Genomic DNA, 26,858 nt, shown 5'->3' with positions numbered 1-26,858 from the left:
TAATTCAAGTTTGCATTTAATGAACTACACTGCCGCCTCAGTCTTGTATGTAGTATATGAAATTTTCTAGACCTTCACCATAATATTTTTGGGGTCTAAATAGTTCACCCTTTATTTTTCGTTCTGATTGTGTGATTCTTGGTGCGTTTCTTATTGTTCGAATTAGATTATTCAATATTCAGACAGTACATGGTATGAATGAAATTCTCTACTAGTATATGGTAGAGGTCATTAAAATGTATGTTAAAATCGTAAGCATCGTCGATATTTCCGTGTGTTTTTTGTTTTTAAATAGAAAATATTATTCTAACAAACTTACAACAAAGTTACCAACAAGAAGTAGTAAAGAGGACGTATGATTTAATGTACGCACACGCATTGTTTCTTAAATATAATTCACCAATCACTATCAGGATTGAAAATATGAGATATAAGAGAACACCTTAAACTGAAGTATCTAAATATTGCAATAGAGCAAGATTACGGGTTTTGGAGAGATAGTTGTGATTCCAAGTACAATAAAAGGCTTGATAAATTAATAATGTGTGAAGTATTTTCATAAAAAACATTTTATAGAAATTAACAAATCCTTTATTTATATAAGACTAAAATAGCCTTGAATTTCTTGATTTTCACCGTCTACTCTTGCCACAGCCACTAGTTCGGTACCACTTGCATTAAGTTTTACAAATATTCTTGCTTGACGTGTTATATCAAAATGAAGCATTCCCAAACAATAGCAATTTTCTTCGTCAGTAAATTTAGGATTCTTTTCTTCTGATGCATAAAAATCCAGAACGATTGATTTATGTTCTTCGGTAGTAGGATAATATTCATGCTCTTGTTGAAATTGTCCGATTTCTAAAATCTGTCCTATTTCAATATGTTTATCAAATGAATCGTCAACCATTGGTTTTCTTTGAAGACCTATTCTAGATATTCGTCTATCCTTATGAACTCTTGCATCGTAAGGTGTAAAGTTTGGAACCCCATATGTATATTGGGAAACACGACATGTAACAGATTCTGGTTCAAAGGCATATATTATTGCTCCTTTAAGCACGGCCAAATCGGCATCTGCAGGTACCACGATTGCAAGATCAGGAAATGATGACTTAATTTTGTCTATTAGAACTTTTGATTTTGAAAACCCTCCCACTGCTAAAATAGTTTTGATTGGGTTATCTTCAGTATTTATTGACGTCTTGTCAAGAAGATCTCTTAAATAATCGACAATAAACGCCACTGGTTTGTCATAAAATGACTTAAACAATTCTTTTTTTAGAGAAGCCTTATCTCTATCAAATTGAACTGTGTCTTTAAACTGTGTTGCTTTTAAAGTTTCTGTAATGTCTACCTCTTTAACTTGTTTGTAATAGGCAACTAAATACGAGAATTTCATACGTTCCCTTCCTCTTTCTCCAGTATAACTTATTTTCTTACGTTCGAATTCATTCATTATTTCAAAAAAATCTGATGGATGGTTTCTTTGAAAAGTCGACATTACATCATCTCCAAATACCTGACACAAGAAGTGATGAAATTCTTTATTTATACTGTTAGAACCCCAAACTCCTCCACAAGCTTGGTGTATTTCCTTCAGATTGCCTTCTGGCATGACTTCATGAACTGTTATATCAATTGTTCCACCTAGAAATATATACAATATTTCATTTAAATCGTGTCCAATTACCATTACATCAGTAATTTTCAGATTAAGAATCAAGCGAATACTTTGAGTGAAGAGGGAATATCTACCTCTTGTATTAAAGCTTTTCATAATGAAGTTTCTTCATTTTGACATAAATCGATAAATGTTGAAACAGACTAGTGTATGGTAGACGAAGGTAGACACGATATTGTATTTTGGAAGGTAGAATTTACGCTGTTAATGTAGGACAGCTCTTCGGTGAAATTATAAACGCTTGAAACGTCACGACTAAAGAGGCTTTCATAGATAGATTGCATATGTTACCTGATTGTTTTGTACGCAAATATAATGATCAGACGCCTGAAGATTATGACATATAAAGTAAAGTATATGTTGATCAAGATATTGAAATTGAAACATTTGTGCAAAACAAAAACAGTTACTTGACAGTAAACAATAAGACTATGATACTGATAGTTTTCGTGTCCTTTATATATGTAAAGCTCCTAATTTATATTCGTATTGATATAATTCTGGGTGTGAAATGTTAACTGCAGTGTAACAATTAACACATCTTCGCACAGCATTATAATGCTTTCCTCTTAAAAGAGGGACGAAAGATACCAAAGGGACAGTCAAACTCATAAATCTAAAACAAACTGACAACGCCATGGCTAAAAATGAAAAAGACAAACAGAAAAACAATAGTACACATGACACAACATAGAAAACTAAAGAATAAACAACACGAACCCCACCAAAAACTAGGGGTGATCTCAGGTGCTCCGGAAGGGTAAGCAGATCCTGCTCCACATGCGGCACCCGTCGTGTTGGTTATGTGATTACAAATCCGGTAAATAGTCTAATTCGGTAGGTCAAATTCATGAAAGGGAAGGGGATTGTAGTTACGACGTGAGGAACATATCCGATATCATTTGTGAAATGGTTATTCCATAACGGTCTTAAACCGATATTATAGATGGTAATTTTAATAAACTGATGCAAGCTGTCATATTAATTTTTTTTATCTAGCTTTAACCAGAGGATGAGGAAACATATTCTGATATATCTTTTTTTGTCATTTGTGACTTTAATATGATTAATTCTGTATAAAAGAACTTGTCAATATTACCTCCTTGGTCAAGAACAATATATTTCGATCCAATAGGTAGTTGAGAAATCGTCTTATCACCATCCTGTTTTTCTTCTACAAATATTGGCATTTTTCTGCAATATAAGGATGCTGCTTCCGGTTCTAGTGCTAATATTAACTGGTCAGAAGGAATTCCTGCCTATAAATTTACAATATTTATTAAGGTGAACATTTCAGAAGAACAAAAATCATGGCGTAATTATGTATAAAAAGAAGTTTCATATTAAAGTAAATCTCATTTATTTAAGATACCTGGCGTTTAATTTAGTACGGCAGACGCTCGTTTCGCTATACAGTTGTGGCCGACTTATAGAATAATGCTTTGCAAAATGCGTACATTATTCGAAGAAACTTTTTATAAAAGTTACAATTTCCAAAGAAGTAAAAACAACTGTATAACCTGATGAATATGAAATATAACGAAAAAGCTGCAATGCACATTTCGGGATTTCACCTTGTTGCGAATATAGTTGCTACGGATCAAACGTTTGAAATTATGTAGTGATATATTTTACAGCATTATAAAGGACTTGCCACAACCGTATTTAACTTCGCCTTGAGGGAGTTGCAATTCAATATACAGAATCTATAGTTGACAAATTAAAAATCACCTGAATAGCAGATTCTCTCATGAATTGTTTTGCCTTTAGATCCCATATTCCTGGTACTGTTATAACCCAGAGTATATCATTTTCTGATAGATTTATATAACTTTTCTGTGCTTTATCAAGGAGTAATTTTTTGAAGTATTTAATGATAGCTGAAAATACATCTATTGCCTTCATTTTCGCCTTTTGGGGTCCAGGGACCATATCCTCAATCTCTGTTTCAACATTAAATTGTTTCTGAAATAAAAGCAAGAAACCTCGCTTAATATACCACTTTTACTTCGAAAACACACTTACACTATAGAGGAAACGTGTTTCAACTAAATACATTATGGACTTTCTTTTTCTTTTTCTTCTTTCTTTTCATTTCTATTTCCGGTCCTTTTCGTTAGACTAATACATGATAATATATAGGATACAGGTATTTTGATAAATAAATGGCTTACTGTAGAGTCAATGTTACCCTAAAAAATATTCAAATGTTTAAAATCTACCTTTCTGTCATTCTGAACCTTTACAGGAACAATAAGAGATACAATATTGCATTATACTAGAATAATGATTGAAATTAATGCCTTCATCAAAAAATTATAGATCTACATTTCCACTAGCAAACTAGCAAATGTGTGACGTTCCATAATATTCAACCTATGAGATTATAAAGTTAACGTCAATACCATCTTTTTGCAATAAGTGTACCTTGTATTCGTAAAGAATCATCTTGAAGTTTCGAAAAAAGTACCATTTACTAAGATCTTCATCATCTTCTGGATTATGATAATGCTCTTCTGCTTCATAACCAAAACTGTCGAACGTCATGTCTGGTTTGAAAAGAACAGACGTTGGTGCCTTATTTGTAATCCCATATGTCATGTGCCAATCATGGCAATATATTTTTGTCATATTATCTCGCATACAGTGTGCAAACCCTGAGAATGTGGTTCCAAAGTCTATAGCTGCAACCATTAGCTTTAAGTGTTTTGTGCTCTGAAAATACCCATACTTTACATTCATTCGAATTTTTCATGTTTGCATTTTTCAGAGCTTATATTTAAAAATGTGATATCAAAAAGTCAACTAAACACAAGACTAGTTTTGATATTAATGTATATACTGCTGTGGCAGCGCCTAGATGCTACTAGCATATTGTTTCAATAATTCTCTGAAGATCAGGCATTACTGCTGTGTTTGATTTATCATGCAAAAGGGGTGTTCTTATAAGATATGTTTTCAGGTCCGACTTTAAATAAAACAGAACCTTTAAGATGTATATGTTTTTGTCATTTGAAGGTAAATAATTTTAAATGTGAAACGAGAAACATCTACTACTAGTATACAGTATATAAGAACTTTACTGCGTACGATACTTCGTTGTTGTTGGTTTTTTTTTTTCAATCTTTTGTCGTTTTCCTTATTATGAATGAATGTGTATGCGTTTTTTACCTTGTTTGCCTAATAGACCAACTGCCTTAGCTTTTGTAGAAATGTCAGCTTAATTTGTTGGCATGATACGTTATCTAAATATGCACATATTTAATCATGTTCAATATATGAAAACAAATTATCACTGAGTTGATGATACGTTTAGAGACGAATAGTTCATACGTTCTAAATTATAATCCTGGTACTTTTAATAACTATTTAAACCACTGGGTCGATGCCACTGCTGGTGGACGTTTCGTCCCAGAGGGTATCACCAGCCCAGTAGTCAACATTTCGGTGATGACATGAATATCAATAATGTGGTCATTTTTATAAATTTCCTGTTTACAAAACTTTGAATTTTTCGAAAAACTAAGGATTTTCTTATTCCAGGTATAGATTACCCTAGCCGTATTTGGCACAACTTTTTGGAATTTTGGATCCTCAATGCTCTTCAACTTTGTACATGTTTGGCTTTATCAATATTTCGATTTGAGCGTCACTGATGAGTCGTATGTAGACGAAACGCGCGTCTGGCGTTCTAAATTATAATCCTGGTACTTTTGATAACTATTGACACTGTAATAGTTCATTGAATCAAAATAAACATAGCAACAGACTTGCACTAAGCGTACTTTCGAAACCCTATAGAAGGTTCGTTCTACATAAAGGTTTCTATAGTCATAGATAGTTCTACTGTTCTGTTTTTAATTACTTGTTTGATGTAAATATTCTCCTTTGCAATATATTTCGGACAATGCTTAAGAAAACAACAGATGATGAATATTAGACAACTATAATATCTTTTAAAAATCAGATATTCAATTGTTGAGGTTTCGATTCACATTGCATATATTTGGCAAAAAGAAGACTTGCGCAAAATCGACGAGCACTTAACTTACAGGAAATTGTGGTAAGTAACTTTTTCATACTGGTTTAAAGACCTGAGAAATTGTTAACTTCGTTGTGTATCTTTTATTGTTTCATTGAAACTTGGGTTCTTTATATGATATACATGCTAAGGATATGAATCTGTATTAGTTTTGCCTCCCTTTTCATAGCGAATATGCATGCCGGGTCTTTCAAATGAATTCGAGATGTGCATACAGTTTTATTAAAGAAAAACAAAGAGTCCCTTTCGGCTTTTTGCATCAAGTATGGATAAAAGTAAAATCACAAAAATATGGAACTCCAAGGAAAATTTAAAATGGAAGGTCCCTAATCAAACCATTGTTATTTTAACCAATAAAGATGATATTTCCATGGATTTAAAGAATCTTCATGTATACCTTTATCGTTGTCTTGTCATCTTTTTCATCCTGCGTAGTATTTACGGCTGATGTCGATGGCATTGAATCGCTAACCTATTACAAATCGGTATGAGAAAATAACTGATGCAGATATCAAGTACAACCGGATTTGTTAAAATAGTTTCAAAAGGATAATGTTATATGTGTTTTGATACAAAAGTTAAATATAATTTAATTCACTATTAGCAACAAACTACAATACGTTTAGTTTACGTTAAATAATAAGAATTAGTGATGTCATGTTTTAGAATTCGTATAAAAATGTCTTACTCGCAATTGTCCTTATTAATTTGTTGATATTCAGTTTTAAAACGGATATCAGAACTTTGAATTTAAAAAAAAAAACTTGATCAATACTAGTAGATTTGATTATACAACACAATTACACAAACAACAAACAAATGCAATATGCCTTTATGGTATGCTTAAAGATAAAATTTTGATACTGTAATGTCATTTTCTACATATCACTTAGCTTTTTAATAGATAAATAAAAAAAAACACAAAAAAACGTGTCCACCAAATACAAATCAACGAAACAAGGAAACTGACATTTTAGGCCGTACATATTCCTGATTTGGTACAGGCATTTTTTTAAGTAGAAAATGGCAAATAAAACCTGGTTTTATATCTAGCTAAACTTCTCACTTGTATGACACTCGTATGAAATTCCGACAGACATAATAGGTAAAAATGTAAAAATTAGTGGAGCAGTCAACATTGTGTTATAATCTTAATTACCATTTAACAAACAAATATATAAATAAAAAACGCAATAGTACAATAACACAATGACGATGCTTCCAAAACATTATTTGTGGGTTTTTTTAAACAAAAATCGAAATAAATCTCAACGAATATATTGAAATCGTGTGATCAAATTTTGACTCATGCGTCAAAGAAGATCTGACAGACGGATAGTTATTACTACTGGGATTCACTTATCTCAAATTAGTCTGTGAAAGAAACTGATCTTACTCAAACATTATTTCATCCACATGATCCAATTGAAAATGAATTGACAAGAAGTGTATGATTTTGAGCAAGCAGCGACAACAAATTCATAAGGTTACATTGTCGGGTTATATCATCTACGTCACGTCAGTCAACCATCTTTCTTATGTTTATAAAAAAAAAATATGTATGTCTATATACTAGTTGCATGCATTATATAAGAAATATTCAATGTATACGTGTGAAATCATTAATTCGATGGAGAGAAAAAACACAGGTATCTGAAAATGAAAGGATGAGTGGGTTATACGTTTAATTAACTTGGAGTATTGAGGAATGCTATCTTTTCAAACTCGAAGTATCGTGTTAGATGATCAAGAACTCGATTCTATTGACGCCGCATTTGTCGGTCATTGAATTTAACATACTTATGGGCATTATCAATTGGTCGATTTGAAAGTAAATTATTTTAAACAATGATACAGTGGTACTTACTATTGGTTTTCTCTCTACGTTAACTTCGACTGTTATTTCCTGGAAATAATAAATTCTATTACAAAGCATTACGATTGACTCTGATTTTGATATTTATGTATCACTTTTTTATTATTTAAATAATTTTTAGAATAACAGATTTTGATAACGGATTTATAAAAATAAAAGATTTTGTATAAAACTGGGTAAGCAGGGTGCTGCATAATTTAAAATTTAGAGAATTTAAAACTATGATTGAGTAAATATTTACACAAAACAAAGTCAAAGACGATCAACGGTTTAATATAATATATGTACTAGTAAATAAACATAAATTATATCAATCAGATTGAGTTTCACGAAACACTTAGGCACATCCTGATTTCGGTATGGCTCTTTTGAGTCATACAATATTCGATATTAAGAACACTAATAGATAATCTGGAGTGACCACGGCAATAAAAGTAAAACTAGCCACTTCTGCACTTGCCATATAGTTACATTTAATACCTGTGGTCTAACTATATCCGTTAAGGTACCAGTTTGACCATCACCAAATTGAACATGAACATTGTGCGGCATCTTATCCTCTTCAGTTTGCTCCTTTTTGTCAATTTCGTCTGCATTATTTTTTCTTACAGTCTTTTTCTTTTTCTGCTTCTTCTACAATTTATTGCCATACAAAGAAGGTTTTATATAATATTTCAAAGATTTCTCTTTACATCTAGTTATTTTATTGAGTTTTAAATCGTGACAAAATCTATAAATAAACTAGATCTTATTATTTTTTATTGATTTATCAAAGACATATATGTAATATATATCTTTAATTTCATCTGTTTCTTTTGTAGTGTTTTAAATTAATAGATACCAACATAAAGAATTATTTCCTTATCTAATTAATATTATTTTGTTACATCTAGATATTCCGACATATAAGACAGTCATAGGTGTGCAAGAACGTTTAGAACTAACCTCGTCATCATTAGGTTTCTTAATGTGATAAGACAAATATCTCTAGAATCACAGGTAGATAATCTTCTTCCAATTAAGGTGGTACCCAACACTTTAACGAAAATTAATTTGGCTCGTTTAATTTTCATAAAATTTTGACACAGTATTTACTTTGACCCTTTGACAAAAATATAAAAATTTCAAAAAATTTGAACCAACCGTTTTATCAGAAAAAATTATACTGGTTATATAGCAGTTTGACAAACACTTATTTTGATCATTGAGAAGCTTAATATTCCCTTTTCATCACAACGTTTAGCTGATTTTACAGAGTTATCTCCCTGTAGTGTTAGGTACCACCTTAATCATGAAATCGGGTTTTTTCAAAGCCCTATTCTGGTTATAATTGAAAAAAGTTTGTTTGTCTAATTTTAATATGAGGTACAATGAGCAGGAGGATAACACATGTTTCATTCTGCTGTCAAGAATCGATGTTTCAAATTGATGTATGCATCATATTATCTCCAACAACATTGATCATGTTACTTGTAAAGGATAATGTGCTGCTTTAATATGGTGTATAAAATTATGTCAGGACTCGATTAAAGCAAACATGCTGTCTTAGTTCATTTCAATTACTCGACCCCTAAAGACAAATACATGAAAGAAGTGTAACACCCCCTAACAAAAACACACATACGCACAACCACAAAAACAGAATGCCATAGCCATCACTTTATTCCAGAAGCTTTCAACTTATGCCAAATGTTTTAGTGAAAAATTATAATTTGAACCTACATAAAACTTTTTTTTTTTAAAGATTATAAATTGAAACCTGAATTATATATTATCTCCCCATAATGAAAGATTGTTGACTTAGTACATGCATTTTTTCTGCACCATATACTGTGTAACAACCCTAAAGAAAGAAGACAAGGAAAACAATAAATGGACCAATGAAAACTATCTTACATTAATCATAAAGAGCAAACAATTTTTAATTATAGCTTAATTAACGTTAAACAATTTTTCACTTATGTTACTTTATTCAAATATAAGAACTTTGTTAGCTAGATCTACTAATTTTATTAGATATTATGAATTGTTATGACTTTAGATAAACATGCTAGTGAATGTTAATTTTTCGATATAATGATAAAGAATCATCAGCATAGTCACACAATCATGGAGCATCGTGTTTATATTGGAATTTTGGTCATCAATGCTCCTTAACTTTGTACTTATTTGGCTTTGTAATTATTTTGATCTGTGCGTCATTGATGAGTCTTATCAAGACGAAACGCGCGTCTGGCGTATTAAGTTATGAGACTGGTACCTTTGATAACTGTTTATATCAAATCAGGAAAGTAACGTATCTTGTTAGCATTTATTTTTGTTTCGTCATAGAAGCCTATGAATGCATATAGCGAATATACGGTAACAAAAAAGTTAAGCATCGACAGTCTTGCTGTTGAATATCATGTCCTAGAAACGTAATGAATATGTTGACGTAAAAACTCTAATAAAAATTTCAGACAATTTTTCCCTATAATCTGCGTTATTGTTAGTAAGATTTGTCCCTGCATAAATAATTAAGAAAGATAAATCTACGTAAGATCCATGTCAAACTAAAACCGAATGGTCTTCTTGAGATCGGTTGTATCTGTTTTGTACTTGCTACTATGTATAAAAACTGATATAAAAAAAATACCGAACTCGAAGGAAAATTCAAATTTGAAAGTCTTTTATCAAATGGCATAATTAAAAGCTCAAAAACATCAAACGAACGGAAAACAACTCATGTTCCTGACTTAGTACATGCATTTTTTCTGCACCATATACCGTGTAACAACCCTAAAGAAAGAAGACAAGGAAAACAATAAATGGACCAATGAAAACTATATTTTCAAATGGCCTTGCTAGTTTGCAGAAGGGGATTAGATAGCGCAGGTAGCGTTTCAACGATGTCACAGTTCAAGGGAACAACAAAAACAATGTTGTGTTCTAACATTGCTGGACTGAATTTCAGATGAATACAAACAATAGGTGTTTGGTGGTTAAGATTAAAGATACATACCTTTCTACTCAATATGTTCCCCATTATTTTACCTACGAAGAATAAATTACAATTATTCATGCATGCAAGATTTCGAAACGTATGAGTTCTTTGCCTTATTATAAGGAAAGATGAACAACTGGAAAAATACCCAAGTGAGTGTTAATAAATTAAATTATGTAAAACTTTCGGTTTATATAATAATAACATTACTCCCGAGCTTATTTGAAAGTGTCTTTCTTGGTTACACAGGTATGTTGTTTCATACGTGACAAAGTTTGAAATTACAATGCCATTATATGAGAATTGTTTTTTAACAATTGCCTTTTCTCTTACTGCCTCTTACGTTAATAATGATACTTCTGACAGCTTTGTGTTTCTGATAAGAATTTAATTCATTTTAAGTTGACATTAAACAATTGGTGCACAACTTACCTATCTGTCGATATACTTCTAAAAATAAAACATCTTCCGCATTCTAAATCATATGTGATTAACAAATAGATAAAAATACTACCCATACATTTAAAGTTTCTTTTTTTGTAACGATCTCCTTAACTGATTACGGTTCACTTGGCACAGTATTAAACGTGACGATTATTTATTATGTCCTTAACTAGCAAAGTGTACAACTGAAGCTGTATAACTAGAACGGGTTTAAGGTGAAGCAGCTACTTGATATATATACGATACTAAAATCAGTTTTTGTGATGATCACCACGACCGCGACTGATTTTTTTTTTACTCAAGGCAAAATCGGAACCATACTTGATGCAAAATATCAGTTATTAAGTAATTTCATGTTTACCTAACTGCTGTTAATAAGTACATTTGTATAAAATATCAACGATTAATCAGTATATATTTTTAAAAAGAAAAAAGAAGACGATTGGTGTTTTTGTATATAAAAATGTGAATATTAGCTTACTTATAGTTTCTGTCGATAAATTTCTTCCGCGTTCTCCAATATATCAATAAGTTAACGATCGATGACTATCTGTACAATTAATATCCGACCTCTTTACCCTGTTGACATATAACGTAGAGTTCGCCTTGACAAAAATGATAAACTGTTTTTACCTCTTTATTTGGAACGTATACAAAACGATACTATAACAAGTAACTGACCATAGATGTATCAATTAAAATACATTATCTACTAGTATATATATTTAAGAAATTTCAAAAGAAAAATCTAAAAAAAAAAAAAAAAAAAAAAAATTCGGAGCCCATAATTTGGTGTGAATATGATTTAACAATGTCATTTATTTTAATGTTTACCATCTCTCAAATTGCACAGTGGTCTATTTGGATATCATAAAATCTTTCAAAGAGATAGACGTAACATTAAACCAATTCTCACATATAAAAATTATCAACAAAAAAAACGAACTTCAAATTAAATTTAAAGAAATGGGGCAAGTCCATAAAAAACTGACAACATTTTGAAACGTTAGACTAGATCAACAAACGGAACAACGGGGAAAACAATTGCAAATTCCTGACTTGGTTTCATGGTTTCCTTGTGAGCAGCAACCTATATCAAGGAAATTGTGATAGGAAATCCAAGCCCTGGAAAATCGTTTCAATATTTGGAGATATAAACTCCGCATGCAGGCGCTTCTGGAATGTTGCTACATAGAAATAGTAGGTTCACAATAAGAAAGCTGAAATCATCTTTTTTCTAGTTGTCTTTTGTTTTCAACCGACTCTCATTTTCAAATTCTAGATGTAAGTCAAACTATGAGCCTAAACTGTATCTGTTGTATCGTCAATGGGATAGATGTGTTCAACATAGTCACCAAAATTAGATTTTTTTTTAGAGAGAACATCATCTTTAGAGCGGAAAGTAAAATTAGATACTGTTTATTTCTTTTTTTTTCTTCCTTGTAAGTTCCTGTATGAAGTCAGCCTCATAAGGATAAAGGAACAAGTCGTCAAGAAAAGGAGCAAGATACTTGTATCTACGTTGGTCATTTTTTTATGAAACAAAGCGTAACCAACTCTTTCAATTTATATTTTAGCTTGGAATGGGGTATACTTGTGTAAAGTGTAGAAAATTCAAATGTTATCACAAGAAGAAATAGTCTTAGATTGTAATAATATGTACTCTTAAACTTAAAAGGTCTTTGAAATGTTTAAGTATCGTCATCTGATTAGACCTCTAGAATATAGGCAGTTTTGCAATAACTTTGAAGCCCGGCTTTGATTGCTGATACAAATTGAAGTAAACAGTTTGAAATGTTTCATGGAAGACCCAGCAATATGCTGTTGTTTGTGATTTTAGGTATCCAGTTCAGTGATGGAAAATCCAGTTCTTCATTTTGAAATTCCAAACTATGATTATCGAAGATTTCCTCTTTAGTAAATGTCGTGAGGGTATGTGATGAGTTTCTAAGTGAATTATTTGTATTCATACCTTATTCATTTATCAAGCAGTTTATGTAATGTGATGTTTACACCAGAAATAACGATGTTGTTTTGAGATATATCTGTGGGGACAACATATTCGTCATGGACATGTGTTTTGTAACATATATTTTTTAAAAACATTGATTTAGCACGGCCATTGATAGACCTAATAAGTTTCTTAATTCTTATTTGTATCAACGACATAACAGCTTTAATACTCGCCCAAAACAAAAGCCAAATACCCCACAGTTGGATGCACCAATAGAGAGACACGACAAGTCAAATAAGGAGAAAACTGTAAAGTAGATAAAACGATACACAACTTCACCTATAATTGACAGCTCATGACAATCTTGTATTAATTGAAGTAGTAAATGAATATTTAATTTGCATATAAGGTCCAGTCATCACCTGTACTTGTAATCTAAGGATTTAGGGGTTGGATAAACATGAGTGTTGTACATATGCTCCTTAGAAATAAACCTGAATAAAAAAGATAACCAAAGTAGTTAATTCCTGAACATTACATTAAGATTGTAAACATCGTTGACCTTTGGTCTTTAATAGATAGTATTTTGTTTTGTTATATCCTGTAGCAAATTGCTGCTCATCATTTCTTTATGCATGTTATGAGAGAATTAGTGTGTTTGATTGAACTACAAGTCAACAAAAGGAGTAGGTCCAGTAAGACCCCTTTTTAGCCCCCAAAAATAGCAGTTTTACAAAATTGTTAAAATGTAAACTTTAACCTATTTATTGGAAAGTAGAATACTTCTTTTACATAAATATGGTCTGCTTTTTGACAATGTAATGGACAAATATCGAGTACAAGCATCATAAAGTCATGCTAAATAACTGAAATCTTCACAATATCAGCATTTGAGTTAAATTTTAGACGGTTTCCTTCTTTAATGGAAGTGGCCGCATTTGTATTCTTAATATTTAAATATAAGTTGTATTTGATGATAATACATAACATATACTTGAATTCAACCTTTAATATGAAAAATCCGTCTACTTTGTGAGAGCCGTGGTGTAGTGGTTAGTGCATCGGACTACTAACACAAAGGTTCCTGGTTCGATTCCCGTTCAGGGATGAAAATTGCAGGGACTGAAGTTTCGGCTCTCCTTGACACCATTTGCGAGTATGGTCATGAGGAAACGATGATAGTCCGTCGGAAGGGGACGATAAATGGCTGACCCGTGTTAAGAGAGAGCCATATCACTTGCACGTTAAAGACACCCTTGTAGATTTCGAAAAAGAGTAGGCTAATGCTTCTACTAGGCAGCACTCGCATCTGAAAAATGGAAAGGGATTAATATAAGTTGCAAAACTTGTTTCCCGATCCACTATAAAAAAAATATATTTAAACTAAATATATAAAGGTTGAGAGTGAACATGGAAGCGGCCACTGTCATGTTTGACAAAAAACATCTGAAAGTTGGGGCATATTAAAGTTGAATTCAAGCGTCTTTAAAGACTAAATCAAATCAAAACTTTCACATACACTGATTGAATCGACTGAAGTAGTCTCTCAAGTCTTTAAAAGTGTCAAAAATCTTTCATCAGATGAATCTAAAATCTGAGGCCAAATTCGGCCCTTACCAGACCTTCTCCTTTAACAAGACATTTAACAGATGTGCAGATGAGGGTGTACAAATGTGTTTCATGCACGATGACTGTATAAGTCAAACATTATTGATATATTACCATAAGATTATCACTAAATTCTGGTATTACTTGAAATGACAAACTACAGACCAATACTATCATGCAGAACTCAGGTGGAATTGTCCTTTTTTTGCTTGTAACTGTTTCTAATTTATTTTTTCTTGAATGGTAGTCTCTAACATACAGCAATTGCAACCCAAGTAAACTTTTTTTTTTTTTTGGTAAGCACAAATTGTTTATCAAGTCTCAGGCTACCTGGGTTGTTTTAATTTAGTTTGAGGGTTTGGTGCATAGGATATATATAGGAATCAGTCTGTCTTTAAGGATGTATTCTTCTGATGTTTCAGTCGCGTTGAAATCTCGTTCTTGAATTATTTCCATAACATGTGATACAAGTGGAAAATATGAATGAATCTAAAAAATATTATAGTCAAACATAACTCTGTGAAAAAATTGTGTATTTACAATGAATAGTTTTTGAGTAATCCAGTTTTCAAATTTTACAACCAATCAAGTCAGTCTTTTCAGCCAAAATTTCGAGAAAATGGGTGAGGGATACAAAAAATTATTTTACAAGAATCATGTACATCCCATATCATTTTGGTCTTTTCAAATTTCTTAGATATGTATTTTTTCAATCAAATTTCTTAGATATGTATTTTATCATTTATAACAAAAAAGTTGAAATAAAATGCATTGTGTTCTTAAAACTGAGAACTAGATGCTCTGCAGGGCGCAGCTTTATAAGACCGTAGAGGTTGAACCCTGAACAGTTGGGGAAAGTATGGACACAACATTCAAACTGATACAGCTCTGAATTTGGATTGTGATTAAATAGTTGACACAACATAGGTTTCTGACACAGAATGAATGTGGTCTTAGAACTTAAACTTAAAAAAAAACTTAAAAATCTTAAATTGGACATTTACCTATTATGGTCCAATATCAAAATCTAAATACATGGTTAGATTCAGCATATCATAGAACCCAAAGAATTCAATTTTTGATGAAATTAAATAATGTTCAATTTTAGACCCTTTAGACCTCAATGTGGACCAATTTGATAACCGAGCCAAAATATCAAACGTATAAAATCTGAATACATGGTTAGATTCAGCATATTGAAGAACCCATACATTTAATTTTTGTTGAAATCAAACAAAATTTAATTTTTGACCCTTTGGACCTTAATGTAAACCAATTTGAAAACGGGACAATACTGTGCAATTGAATATTTCTTGCTATTGTGCAAAACTGTGCAATTGAAAATTTCTTGCTATTGCACAATATTGTGCAATTAGACATTTCTTGCTATTGCGCAATACTGTGCAATTGAAGATTTCTTGTTATAATTGCACAATACTGTGCAATTGAAGATTTCTTGCTATAATTGCACAATACTGTGCAATTGAAGATTTCTTGCTATTGCGGAATACTGTGCAATTGAAAATTGCTTGCTATTGCAAAATACTTAATATAATAATTTTGGACCCTGATTTGGACCAACTTGAAAACTGGGCCCATAATCAAAAATCTAAGTACATATTTAGATTCAGCATATCAAAGAACCCCAATTTTGGACTCTTTGGACCTTAATGTAGACCAATTTGAAAACAGGACCAAAAATACCGAATCTGAATACACTGTTAGATTTGGCATTACAAAGAACCCAAATACATGTAATTCATTTGTTGATGAAATCAAACAAAGTTTAATTTTGGACCCTTTTAGCCCCTAATTCATTGGGACCATAACTCCCAAAATCAATCCCAACCTTCCTTTTGTGGTCATAAACCTTGTGTTAAAATTTAATAGATTTCTATTTACTTATACTAAAGTTATTGTGCAAAAACCAAGAAAAATGCTTATTTGGGACCTGTTTTTGGCCCCTTATTCCTAAACTTTTGGGACTAAAACTCCCAAAATCAATCCCAACCTTCCTTTTGTGGTCATAGACCTTATGCTAAAATTTCATAGATTTCTGTTTACTTATACTAAAGTTATTGTGCGAAAACCAAGAAAAATGCTTATTTTGGGCCCTTTTTGGCCCCTAATTCCTAAACTATTCCGACTAAAACACCCAAAATCAATCCCAACTTTCCTTTTATGGTCATAAACCTTGTGCTTAAATTTCATAGATTTCTATATAAAACTCACAAATTTACAAAATTGACAGCATGGTCAATTTTACACAAACAGCGTCAAAATATGATAAAACTTTCTTATATTAACACCTACCTATAGTTTTTAAAAGTAAAATTTATTCAGATTAGTCCACTTCATCTTTATAGAAAGTAGGAAAATTTAATTTTTTTCACGATAATAGCCAAAAAATAGGTAAAAATCAATGAAAAATGGGAAAATCATCAAAATTGGGCATATTCAAAGGACCGTAGTGCACCACCATATGAATTTTTACCAATTGTTTTGTTACAGTCTTATAAACCCAAAAATCAGGTTAAGAAAAAAAGGTTAATTCTAGAAATTTTTGGCTCCTCAGATGTGTACATCCTTAAGACTGAATTTTATGAACCTGTACACATTTGTAGAGCACTTCATCAAGTTCATAAAAAATTTAATCCTACATATATCATAAGAAGAGATAATTGAAGCTACTTTATTCAATGTTGCTATCTGTCAATTTGTGGTAATAGTATCTCATAAGCACAACTCCTTAACACTCTTTTTTCACTGTTGTAATATGTGGTTATAAACAATTATAAGCAGAACTTTTTCTACATAGGAAGACTTATACAATGTATTTACGTATATTACTTAGATAAAGAACATCACATGAGGATGTGCATAAACTAAAGGAGTATTATCCTAGTCAAACAATTTAATTAAAATTGATTTAATCAGTGCAATTATTGGCAGTGCAAGGTAATCCCTTTGTGAGTACATTCTTAACCCTAGATTTATATTATTTCTTTCTATTTATTATCTTTCTATAGCAAAATTTTTAAATCAGCATACTATGAAAAAGCCCCAGGCCTCGTTGGTATATAATGGTTGGAGTTAAGACAAATTTTAAACTGGCCCTGCTCAGGAAACATTAGGTGTTCAGGAAATACAACATTAGGTGTCAACGACAAAACTTTGTCTGATCACTTTGTCTGATCACACTTCAAAACAAATTAACAGATAATCCTATCTAGAGGCATTCTTTTGATGTCCACCATCCTGAGTAAATCAATGCCTTCACAACCATTAAAAGAGGGGCGAAAGATACCAGAGGGACAGTCAAACTCATAAATCCAAAATAAACTGACAACGCCATGGCTAAAAATGAACAAGACAAACAGACAAATAATAGTACACAAGACACAACATAGAAAACTAAAGACTAAACAAAACATTTTGTCTAAGACAGTCCTCCATTAACTGTAGCTTGTTTTATATAGGAAAATAAAATTTATCATTTTAAGAAGATTTTCAATGGAACTAAGATTAACACAGCTATGTTTATTTTATGTACAGTAACTATAAAATAATGTAACTAGAGGCTCTCAAGAGCCTGTGTCGCTCACCTGTTACTGTATTTACTGATGTCGGCCATCTTGGTTGGTAGGCAGGGTCATTAGACACTTTTTTTTAAAATAGATACCCTAGTAATGATTGTGACCAAGTTTGGTTAAATTTGGCTCATAGTTTTAGAAAAGAAGATTTTTGTACAAGTTACAAAAATGATAAAAAGTTGTTCAATATTGACTATAAAGGACAATAACTCCTTAAGGGGTTCTCTGACAATTTTGGTCATGTTGACTTATTTGTAGATCTTACTTTGCTAAACATTATTGCTGTTTACAGTTTATCTCTATCTATAATTGTATTCAAGATAATAACCAAAAAACTGCAAAATTTCCTTAAAATTACCAATTTTAGGGCAGCAACCCAACAACGGGTTGTAGAATTCATCTGAAAATTTGTGAGGGGATAGATCTTATTCTGATGGACATTAAAATCTTGAAAGATTTGCTCTAAATGTCTTAGTTTCAAAGATATAAAGCAAAAACTGCATTTTACCACTATGTTCTAATTTTAGCCATGTCGGCCATTTTGTTTGTAGGTGGGGTCATCGGACACATTTTTTAAACTATATACCACAATTATGATTGTCGCCAAGTTAGTTTAAATTTGGCCCAGTAGTTTCAGAGAAGAAGATTTTTGTACAAGTTACAAAAAATGACGAAAAAGTTGTTAAAATTGACTATAAAGGGCAATAACTCCTTAAGGGGTTGACTGACAATTTTGGTCATTTGACTTATTTATAGGTTTTATTTTGCTGAACATTATTGCTGTTTACAGTTTATCTCTATCTATAATAGTATTCAAAATATAATAACCAAAAACTGCAAAATTTCCTTAAAATTACCAATTCAGGGGCAGCAACCCAACAACAGGTTGTCCAATGCGTCTGAAAATTTCAAGGCAGAAAGATCTTGGCCTGATCAACAATTTTATCCCCATGTCAGATTTGCTCTAAATGCTTTGGTTTTAAAGATATAAGCCAAATATACATTTTACCCCTGCGTTCTATTTTTAGCCATGGTGGCCATCTTGGTTTGATGGCCAGGTCATCGGATGCATTTTTTAAACTAGATACCCCAAGGATGATTGTGGCCAAGTTTGGTTAAATTTGGCCCAGTAGTTTCAGAGGAGAAGATTTTTGTAAAAGTTTACGGACGCTGTACAACGGACGCCAAGTGATGAGAAAAGCTCACTTGACTTTCAGGTCAATTATATCAAATAATTTCTAAACTTATAATGGTCCCTTTGATATGTAATTTAATCCTTACAAACAATCAATTTTCATATTTATGCTTTTTTGTGACTGTCCAAAAAAGACAACACTGGTGGATGATTTTTTTTTTAAAGCATTTTTTTCTACTCAATTCATCAATTAGATTGGCTGCACAGATAGACATATAAAAGCTGTATATTATTTTCTACTTCTGTCAACTTAAAATGTTTACTGAAGAAAACATTTCTATATACTGTAAATTTTAATTATTGCAATGTTTTTAATAATGCGAAAAATGCTACAGGGTTATCATCGCAATAATTAAAACTTGCATTTTCAAATTTTTTATATGAATCAAACAGGATATATTTTCGGAATATCGCAAAAATTAAAAATGCATTTAAGTCTAAAATGACAAAATAGCAATAATAAATGCACCCAAAAATTTCTGAATTTACAGTAAAGTTCTTTAATTTCCCTAATTTCAAATCTATCAGTGTATTTGTTTAAATATTTATTTATTCATTACATGATTATCTTACTAACAGACTAATACACCTCACAAACCATTCTTAAATGTTGGCTAAATACCTCATTTAAAAAATTATAAAAAATCATCTTCTAGTTAATGCAAAGATGTTTTACAAGCTAATTACTGAGTAATCAATTTTACAATTAATACATTGTCAATAGTTCCTTGCTTATAGAAATTACTATAACGAATAAAGTTGACAGGTCAACTCAAATATTAAATATATAAAATATAAAATGCCTTTTCAATAGATTATTAATAACTACAATATATCACAGTTATCTCCCCTAAGTACTATCATTTTATAGTTCATGCAGGATTTGCTAATTCAACAGTGTCTCCAATAATAAAATCATCTCCTTCTTTAAGCATTTGTCCCAATCTGTCTGTAGTTGAGGTAATAGATAAAACAATCCATGCCAAAATTATTAAACATCCTCTTGCAGTATTTATATTTGTCCATAATTCTATTTTTGATGAGGTTTCCTACAAAATATTAAAAATAAATTACTTTTGTGCTTATAATATATGTTTGAAAGCAAAAATGATAACTTTTTTCTGGGTACCCAATATTTATTATGAACATCTACAGAAAAATTCCCTCTTTCCTGTATGGTATCCATAACCGCAGTTGAGCTATTGTGAGCACTAACAAAAAATAAAGCATTTACTTCATCCAAAGAGTATTAAAGACATAGTAGATTCAGGAGAGAAAATGTGCATGCCTTTACACTGTGTGGTACCCTTGATATATGTATATCATTCCATTCTTCAATAATACAACAGTTGTACATATGTTTTTCATAATGCCTGAAGATATTTAGTAAGCTTTAAGTTTATAAGTTAAGTTTAAATTTAAGATCAATTTAATGTTTTATTTAAGGGGAGAGCATTCATGTCACCCTGACACATCTAGTCTAAACAAATGACTTACATATCACTATGAAGACCTACTGTAAATTCAGAAATTATTGCAATGTTTTAATTATTTCTAAAATGCGACAGGGTTATAATCACAATAAATTAAAATTTGCATTTTGAAATTTATTATATGAATTAAACAGGATTTTTTTCTCCATGTCAAATATATTAAAATTGCATTTTAGTCTAAAATGACAAATCGCAATAATAAATGCACACAATAATTTTTGAATTTACAGTAACCTTAACTAAACTATAAAAGCAACTTATAAATATATAATATATAATTAAAGTAGTGTTGTCAACAGTTAACCGGTTAACCGTTCGAACAATCGAATACCGAATACCAAAAAAGCTAACCGCTTAACCAGACTTTTTTTCAATTTAAATAGATTTCATATAAATTTGTATTGAAATCATTAAATAGTTGTGTTTTCTTTAAAAAATGTTGTTGTGGTAATTAATTTGACGGATCAATTGTCCAGTATACTGATTGGTATTGTTAATCCAAAAATATAAAATTAATTAAAACTTGTCTCTCAGCTCGAGACAAGATCTTAAGGAAACATAATTAGCTTCATGTTTTTTTAACAGTAATTTTTAATCAGTAATACGATTAAATTTTACGATTTACTTCATTATTTCACTTTTGATCTTATATTGTGTAGACCTACATCTGAATGTTCGATGTGCAAGTCTTTGTCATAACTAAATGCTAAATCAAAAACTGTAAAAAGCAAACCAACGTGAATGTAATCAATGTATACTTGATGGTATGAATATCAAGATTAATCAATTTTAATTGAAACACCTCACATTATTTTTGGAGACAAGACAAAATGGAAGAATCATCAGTTTCAGACATATTCAATTCTACGAGATCAAGACGGTTTTTTTTATTTTTCAATTTGAAGTTAGTACAAACGCCATAATTGATACTGTGTATTTGATTATTAAAAGTCAAACTTCGACAGGAATCTTCACAGACAAGCCTTATAAAACCAAAGGCCAAATTTCCATTCATCGTATTATAAAAACGTAAATGTATGACTTGGATGGAATGTAGTCACATTGACACTCATACCACATCTTCTTACATCGATGTGTAGGGTACTTTTGATAAGGCCTTCAAACATTAACTTAAACTACCGGTTAACCGGTTAATCGGTCGAACGATTATACGAGTAACTGTACGATTTGACAACACTAAATTAAAGTGACATACAATGTACTAGTATCTTTCAAACTAGTTTTCATTCATTTAAAAAAAATATATATATATTCAGAGTTCTCCCCAGGATTTTTGGATAGCACTGTGGTAAGCTAGTAATTTTCGACAATTCTTAGTAACTTTGTCGCGTCGCGCAGTTTGTTTGTAATTGATTTGTTATGTGTTTTTCTTATATTATGCTATGGATGTTTTCCTTGTAATGATGTCCTCATCATGCTCATGGAAGTTACCCCTTTGTTTGTTAATGTTATTGTCTGGATATAGAAGAAGAGTATTTTTTTCTCCATTGTAAATTCATATCATCCTAATATTATCTGTGTATAAAACCCAAGGAGAATTCTTTTTCCATGATAGTTCTAAACCAGACTGCCTATGTGTTGTCAAATCGTACAGTTACTAGCACTAACAGGTGATGTTGCAGAACAAGTAGGACCAACAATAAAGTCATTGTCAGCTTCTGTGTTTGGTTTTGTAACCCACTGTAGCAGTGTACTGTTAACCTTACGATGTTTGACAGGAATTGACATTTTTTAGCATAATGATTTCTCATTTTTCTGACCTTAAAGTTTTATAATATTCAAATGGCTTATCCAAGCTGGATATCTAGAAAGTGTATTTTTCAAGTCGTATCAGCTTTGGGTTTGTTTTTCTAATCATATCCTCTCAATTGTTTTCAAATGGTAAATTCATTACTGTAGAATTGCTGACTAAACAATTATAATAATAATTATAATATAAATATTAGTTCAAATAAGTGATAATTAATACTTCAAAGACTTGATCATTTTCGGGGTTCCTATGGATTGTAACAAATCCCTGTGTTGGATCGTTTTTTAAATCATCATTTGTTCAAAGTTCATAAAACAAGTTTGTGAGTGTCGTCGGGAAATGTGGTCAATTTATTTCAGTTCCTTCAATTCATATATGCCTCTATATATTCTTTTAATTAAAAAAATAGATGTCAATGTTGAAATCTTTGTTTATTTTGATCTTTCAAAGTCACCATTTTGTAAAATTTATAAGACTGGTCTTGTGGAGTTATTTAATACAACAGAAATAATTCATTCAGAAATAGTAAACCAGTCAATCATGTGATTCAAAGTGAAAAATAAGCGGGGAAATTTGAAAAAATTACAAAAAAAATATAGCGACGCGCTTGCGTTGGACTCTCCTGTTTAAATCTTTCTTCTTCAGCCCATTTAAATCCAGAATAATAAGACCTACCCCTGGATCTAACCACAGATCTGGATATCTGTTATAGAGATTCATTCTGTCTTCAATATTTGCTATACTTAGACTCAATATCAATGCTGCAAAGTATATAACAATAGAAACTGTTCCTGTCTGTAAAGTGAAAGATCGTAGTAGAAATCGTCTTGTGGGGTTGGCAATATCAAATCTGAAAAGAAACAGAGCACATGATTATTTTTTTTTCATTATTTATTTTGTTAGTTATACATTTGTACCTGTAAAAAAGTGTTTGATTCAAGCAATTATATGGTCATGCTCCTTCACCCTTGAATTTCAATAGCACCATTCTTGATTTATTTAGCACCAGCCTTAAATTTTATAGATGTATGTAGCTCACAGTAAACTTATCATACTTTATGGCTAGAAAAGAACACACTTGACTGCACTATTTCATATATATAAGAAAATTATTAAAAGATAATAACGGTTTCAATGCATCACTTTTATATATATATTAAAGTTTGTGAACCACTATATAGCTAATAAATCTTGTTTTACCATTCACAGATTGATGCTGTAAGGTACATATTGTTCTTTCTTCTAGGACATACTTTCTTGTTGTTGTTTTTTTAATTAAGATATGTAAAGTGTTAATGATGCAGTATCCATGTACATGTACATGGTATACAGATATATATATCACCTATAAATGTTACTTACCTATCACAGGAAGAAATGGTACAGAGCACTAACAATATGTAGAACATACACTGTACAGGAAGTGCTAGAGGGCGGTAGTGTGACAGGAAGTCAAGGTCACTGTGATATAAAAGTACATAAACAGTAGTTATATGCCACATGGCAATTCCTGCAGTTAGTCCATGGATAAATAAACAAAAAGTTTTAAAAACATTATGTGTGCTGATGGCAAACTCAATGGTAGAGCTAACAGGTCCTTCTGGTTGGTCTTCCTGTTTAAATCTTTCTTCTTCAGCCCATTTCCTTGCTAATTTTGTTTTATTTTCTCTTTTAAATCCAGCTGAAATGAAATAAATTCTTTAGTTCTTTGAATGGTCAGTCTTCAGTCATTTATCATTATACATTGTATGTACAAAATGTACGTGTAGTCTCTGTTTAATTTAAGTTATAATCGCCTATAGAAGAATTAGACTAGTTAAGCAATTTTAATTTGTAATGGTTTGACATACATATACATGTACATTTAATTTTGTATGTAAATTAAATTTAGTCAAGTGTATTGTTGGGTTTATGTCACATTGTTTTCTTGCCATATATATGTTTTATTCGGATTTACAATCATCTTATGATGAATGATAGACTTTTAGTCATACCTGTTTAACAGATTTCAATGATGTGAACGAGAAAAGTAACACCTTCCTTTTAGCAGGTGCATTGTACATGTATATATGTACTTACAATTAGTTTCTATAAATAGATTATCTAATGGCTGACTTTTGAGTACAATAGATTCTGTAGAGTAGGGGTGAGGTATAACATCTTCATCTTTCTTGCCGTCTGGTGTTACAATATCTTCTTGTATGGTTGACAAGTCTGCAGCAAATGCTGCATCCATAAACTCATCTCCAACTCTAGGTGATGCTTTCTTCACCTTTTTCTTCACTTTTTTCTTTGGTGTTGTCTTTTTATCATCTTTAGATATTAGGCTTGTTTTACTACCACCTACTTCCTGGAAATAAATGCAATATTATTTTAAGTACAAATTAAATTTTCAGTCTGAAAAAAAATTTCACTTAAGAATTAAGTTCAAATTAAATTTCATAACAGTAATGTTATCTTGAAAATTGTTATTTGCTGCTTTTCTGATTATGCAGCCTTTACATGAAGGAAGCAAAATGGGTCTGCTCAAAGTCAGAATTATGTGTTGGGTACCTGGTAAGGTAATATGTCTTCTTGCAGACTGTTACCTTGTATACTACAACTAGCATATTAGAAATCCAGCTTTAAGCCTGTCAAAGTACAAGGCAGGGTCTATCATAGACTATGTTCATATCACTTTATCATATAATTTTCTCATCATGAATTATGAATATATGCATGTTTATTTGTTAGTGAACATTAAATAGCCATCCAACCTTCCATACTGCAATCAAAATACAAGTGAATCCCAAATTTTTATTTAATGTTTTTTTTTCAGCATTTTTATTATTATTCTACAAGCGCATTTACAATGTTGTTTGAGGCTGCGGTGTTGTAATGTGTACCATTTCTCCCAAATTTGTTCATATCTGATAACTTAGTTTTATAAAATTATATTGAGTTAGACCTACAATGTATTTCTTGCATGACTTGTGTAACTACATGTACTGCCTTATCCAGTACTGGGATTGCCATGTAGTTGAGATCGAATCCAGGTCCGTTCCCGCCTATTCTTATCAACTCTTTTTACTTTTGCTCCCTATATGTTCAGTCAGGGGACTTACTTAAATGAGTGATTTCTAAATCACTGATTTAAGTAACATTATGTTGATCATAAACAGTCAGAGCTCAGACATAAACAAGTTGATTTTTGTTTTTGACTTACAGAAGTCAAAACATGTATTTATTATAAAAATGTGTTTTCAATTTTAGACTTATTTAAGTCAGAAAATGACAGACTTGTTTAGGTCTATTTATGTTGATGAAAAAACTTAATTTGACTTGGTGGCCAAAGTGCACCTCCTATGACAGCAAAAACCTATCTGAGAGTTCACAAGGACTTGAGCTATCTATATTTAATTACCTAATTGAACATCCTTACTAAACACAGAGGTTTTATCTCATTAACTGTGGCTCCAGGTGGTTGCATTGTAAGGTTAATTTACATTATCTCCGATTTTTTAGACTCTCATTCATATTTTTCTCTAGAAGACAAAGCATTGTTTTTCAATGTTGTCATTATTTGATTTAGATGCGTGACCTTTTTATAAATATGCGTGGGTCTTGAAGTTTACCAATTTTGGTAACTTATCGACTTGTAGGAGTCGATATTTGCAACTTTTTGATTCTGGTCAATTATTTCTTGCTTAACAATATTTGACTTATTAAAGTCGTATTTTGTCTTGCATTAAAGGGAGACAAATCCTAAAACTTACAAATTTAGACCTCTATGAGTCAAAAGCAGATTCAGACCTATTTATGTCTGAGCTCTGACTGATAAAGGTTGAAAGTAAGATTTGTCTTTCTTTAATAATCACCTATTTAAGTAGTACAAATTTATCACTAGACTAAGTGATTTAATTTTATTGTAGTTTTAAATATAGAATACTAATGATCCAGGGACTAATTATGTTTCTAAACTTATCAGAACCAACATCTGTGTTATCTAGGATGACCAGGTCATGTCAGGTGATGACATACCTCAATTTCCTTCCAAAAAAAATCACTTCTTTATGTATCATTATTCTATTAACCCCCACTAATTTCAACACCACCCTTAATAGAAGCAAAAAGTTCATTTTTTTCAATTTTACTAATGAAAAGATATATATTATCTAAACCTATGTGTTTAAAATTTTAGTAAAACTACAAAATCACAATTTATGACAAAATTTC

General features: G+C 31.1%; 2 protein-coding genes across 4 annotated transcripts in view; both read right to left on the bottom strand.

Annotated features, from left to right (window-relative positions):
* Positions 1-568: 568 nt before the first annotated feature.
* Positions 569-11,615, bottom strand: LOC143082548 (heat shock 70 kDa protein 12A-like). Of its 3 annotated transcripts, none has more exons than XM_076258265.1 (9): positions 11,511-11,615; positions 10,604-10,635; positions 8,083-8,235; positions 7,594-7,632; positions 6,124-6,198; positions 4,112-4,399; positions 3,416-3,649; positions 2,784-2,943; positions 569-1,650 (listed from the first exon to the last, which is right to left on the bottom strand). In XM_076258265.1, exons 2-9 carry the CDS (start codon positions 10,625-10,627, stop codon positions 596-598), a joined length of 2,028 nt encoding a protein of 675 aa, XP_076114380.1. In that variant the 5' UTR covers positions 10,628-10,635; positions 11,511-11,615; the 3' UTR covers positions 569-595. The 3 variants fall into 3 exon arrangements, with proteins under 3 accessions (XP_076114380.1, XP_076114381.1, XP_076114382.1); XM_076258266.1 differs by lacking the exon at positions 11,511-11,615 and adding an exon at positions 11,018-11,121; XM_076258267.1 differs by lacking the exon at positions 6,124-6,198.
* Positions 11,616-19,863: 8,248 nt separating this feature from the next.
* Positions 19,864-26,858, bottom strand: part of LOC143082545 (transmembrane protein 237A-like) — a 15,339-nt gene continuing 8,344 nt past the window's right edge. Inside the window, exons 2-5 of the mRNA XM_076258263.1 lie at positions 24,723-24,993; positions 24,006-24,324; positions 23,319-23,493; positions 19,864-20,428 (exon numbers count right to left, since the gene is read on the bottom strand). Coding sequence (XP_076114378.1) covers positions 20,252-20,428; positions 23,319-23,493; positions 24,006-24,324; positions 24,723-24,993 — 942 coding nt within the window. The 3' untranslated portion in view covers positions 19,864-20,251. The remainder of the gene's footprint in view (positions 20,429-23,318; positions 23,494-24,005; positions 24,325-24,722; positions 24,994-26,858) is intronic.

The sequence above is a fragment of the Mytilus galloprovincialis genome, chromosome 7 (assembly GCF_965363235.1).
Source record: "Mytilus galloprovincialis chromosome 7, xbMytGall1.hap1.1, whole genome shotgun sequence".
Classification (NCBI taxonomy): domain Eukaryota; kingdom Metazoa; phylum Mollusca; class Bivalvia; order Mytilida; family Mytilidae; genus Mytilus; species Mytilus galloprovincialis.
The sequence above is the reverse complement of the archived record's forward strand: the minus strand, read 5'-3'. Positions and strand labels throughout refer to the sequence as shown.

Excerpts from the sequence above, each read along its gene's own strand:
- LOC143082548 (XM_076258265.1), bottom strand. The coding sequence starts at position 10,627 with ATGGGGAACATATTGAGTAGAAAG. Across the intron at positions 7,633-8,082 it reads CGGATATAGTTAGACCACAG|GAAATAACAGTCGAAGTTAA; the intron begins GTATTAAATGTA and ends TATTATTTCCAG. Across the intron at positions 2,944-3,415 it reads TGAGAGAATCTGCTATTCAG|GCAGGAATTCCTTCTGACCA; the intron begins GTGATTTTTAAT and ends GTAAATTTATAG.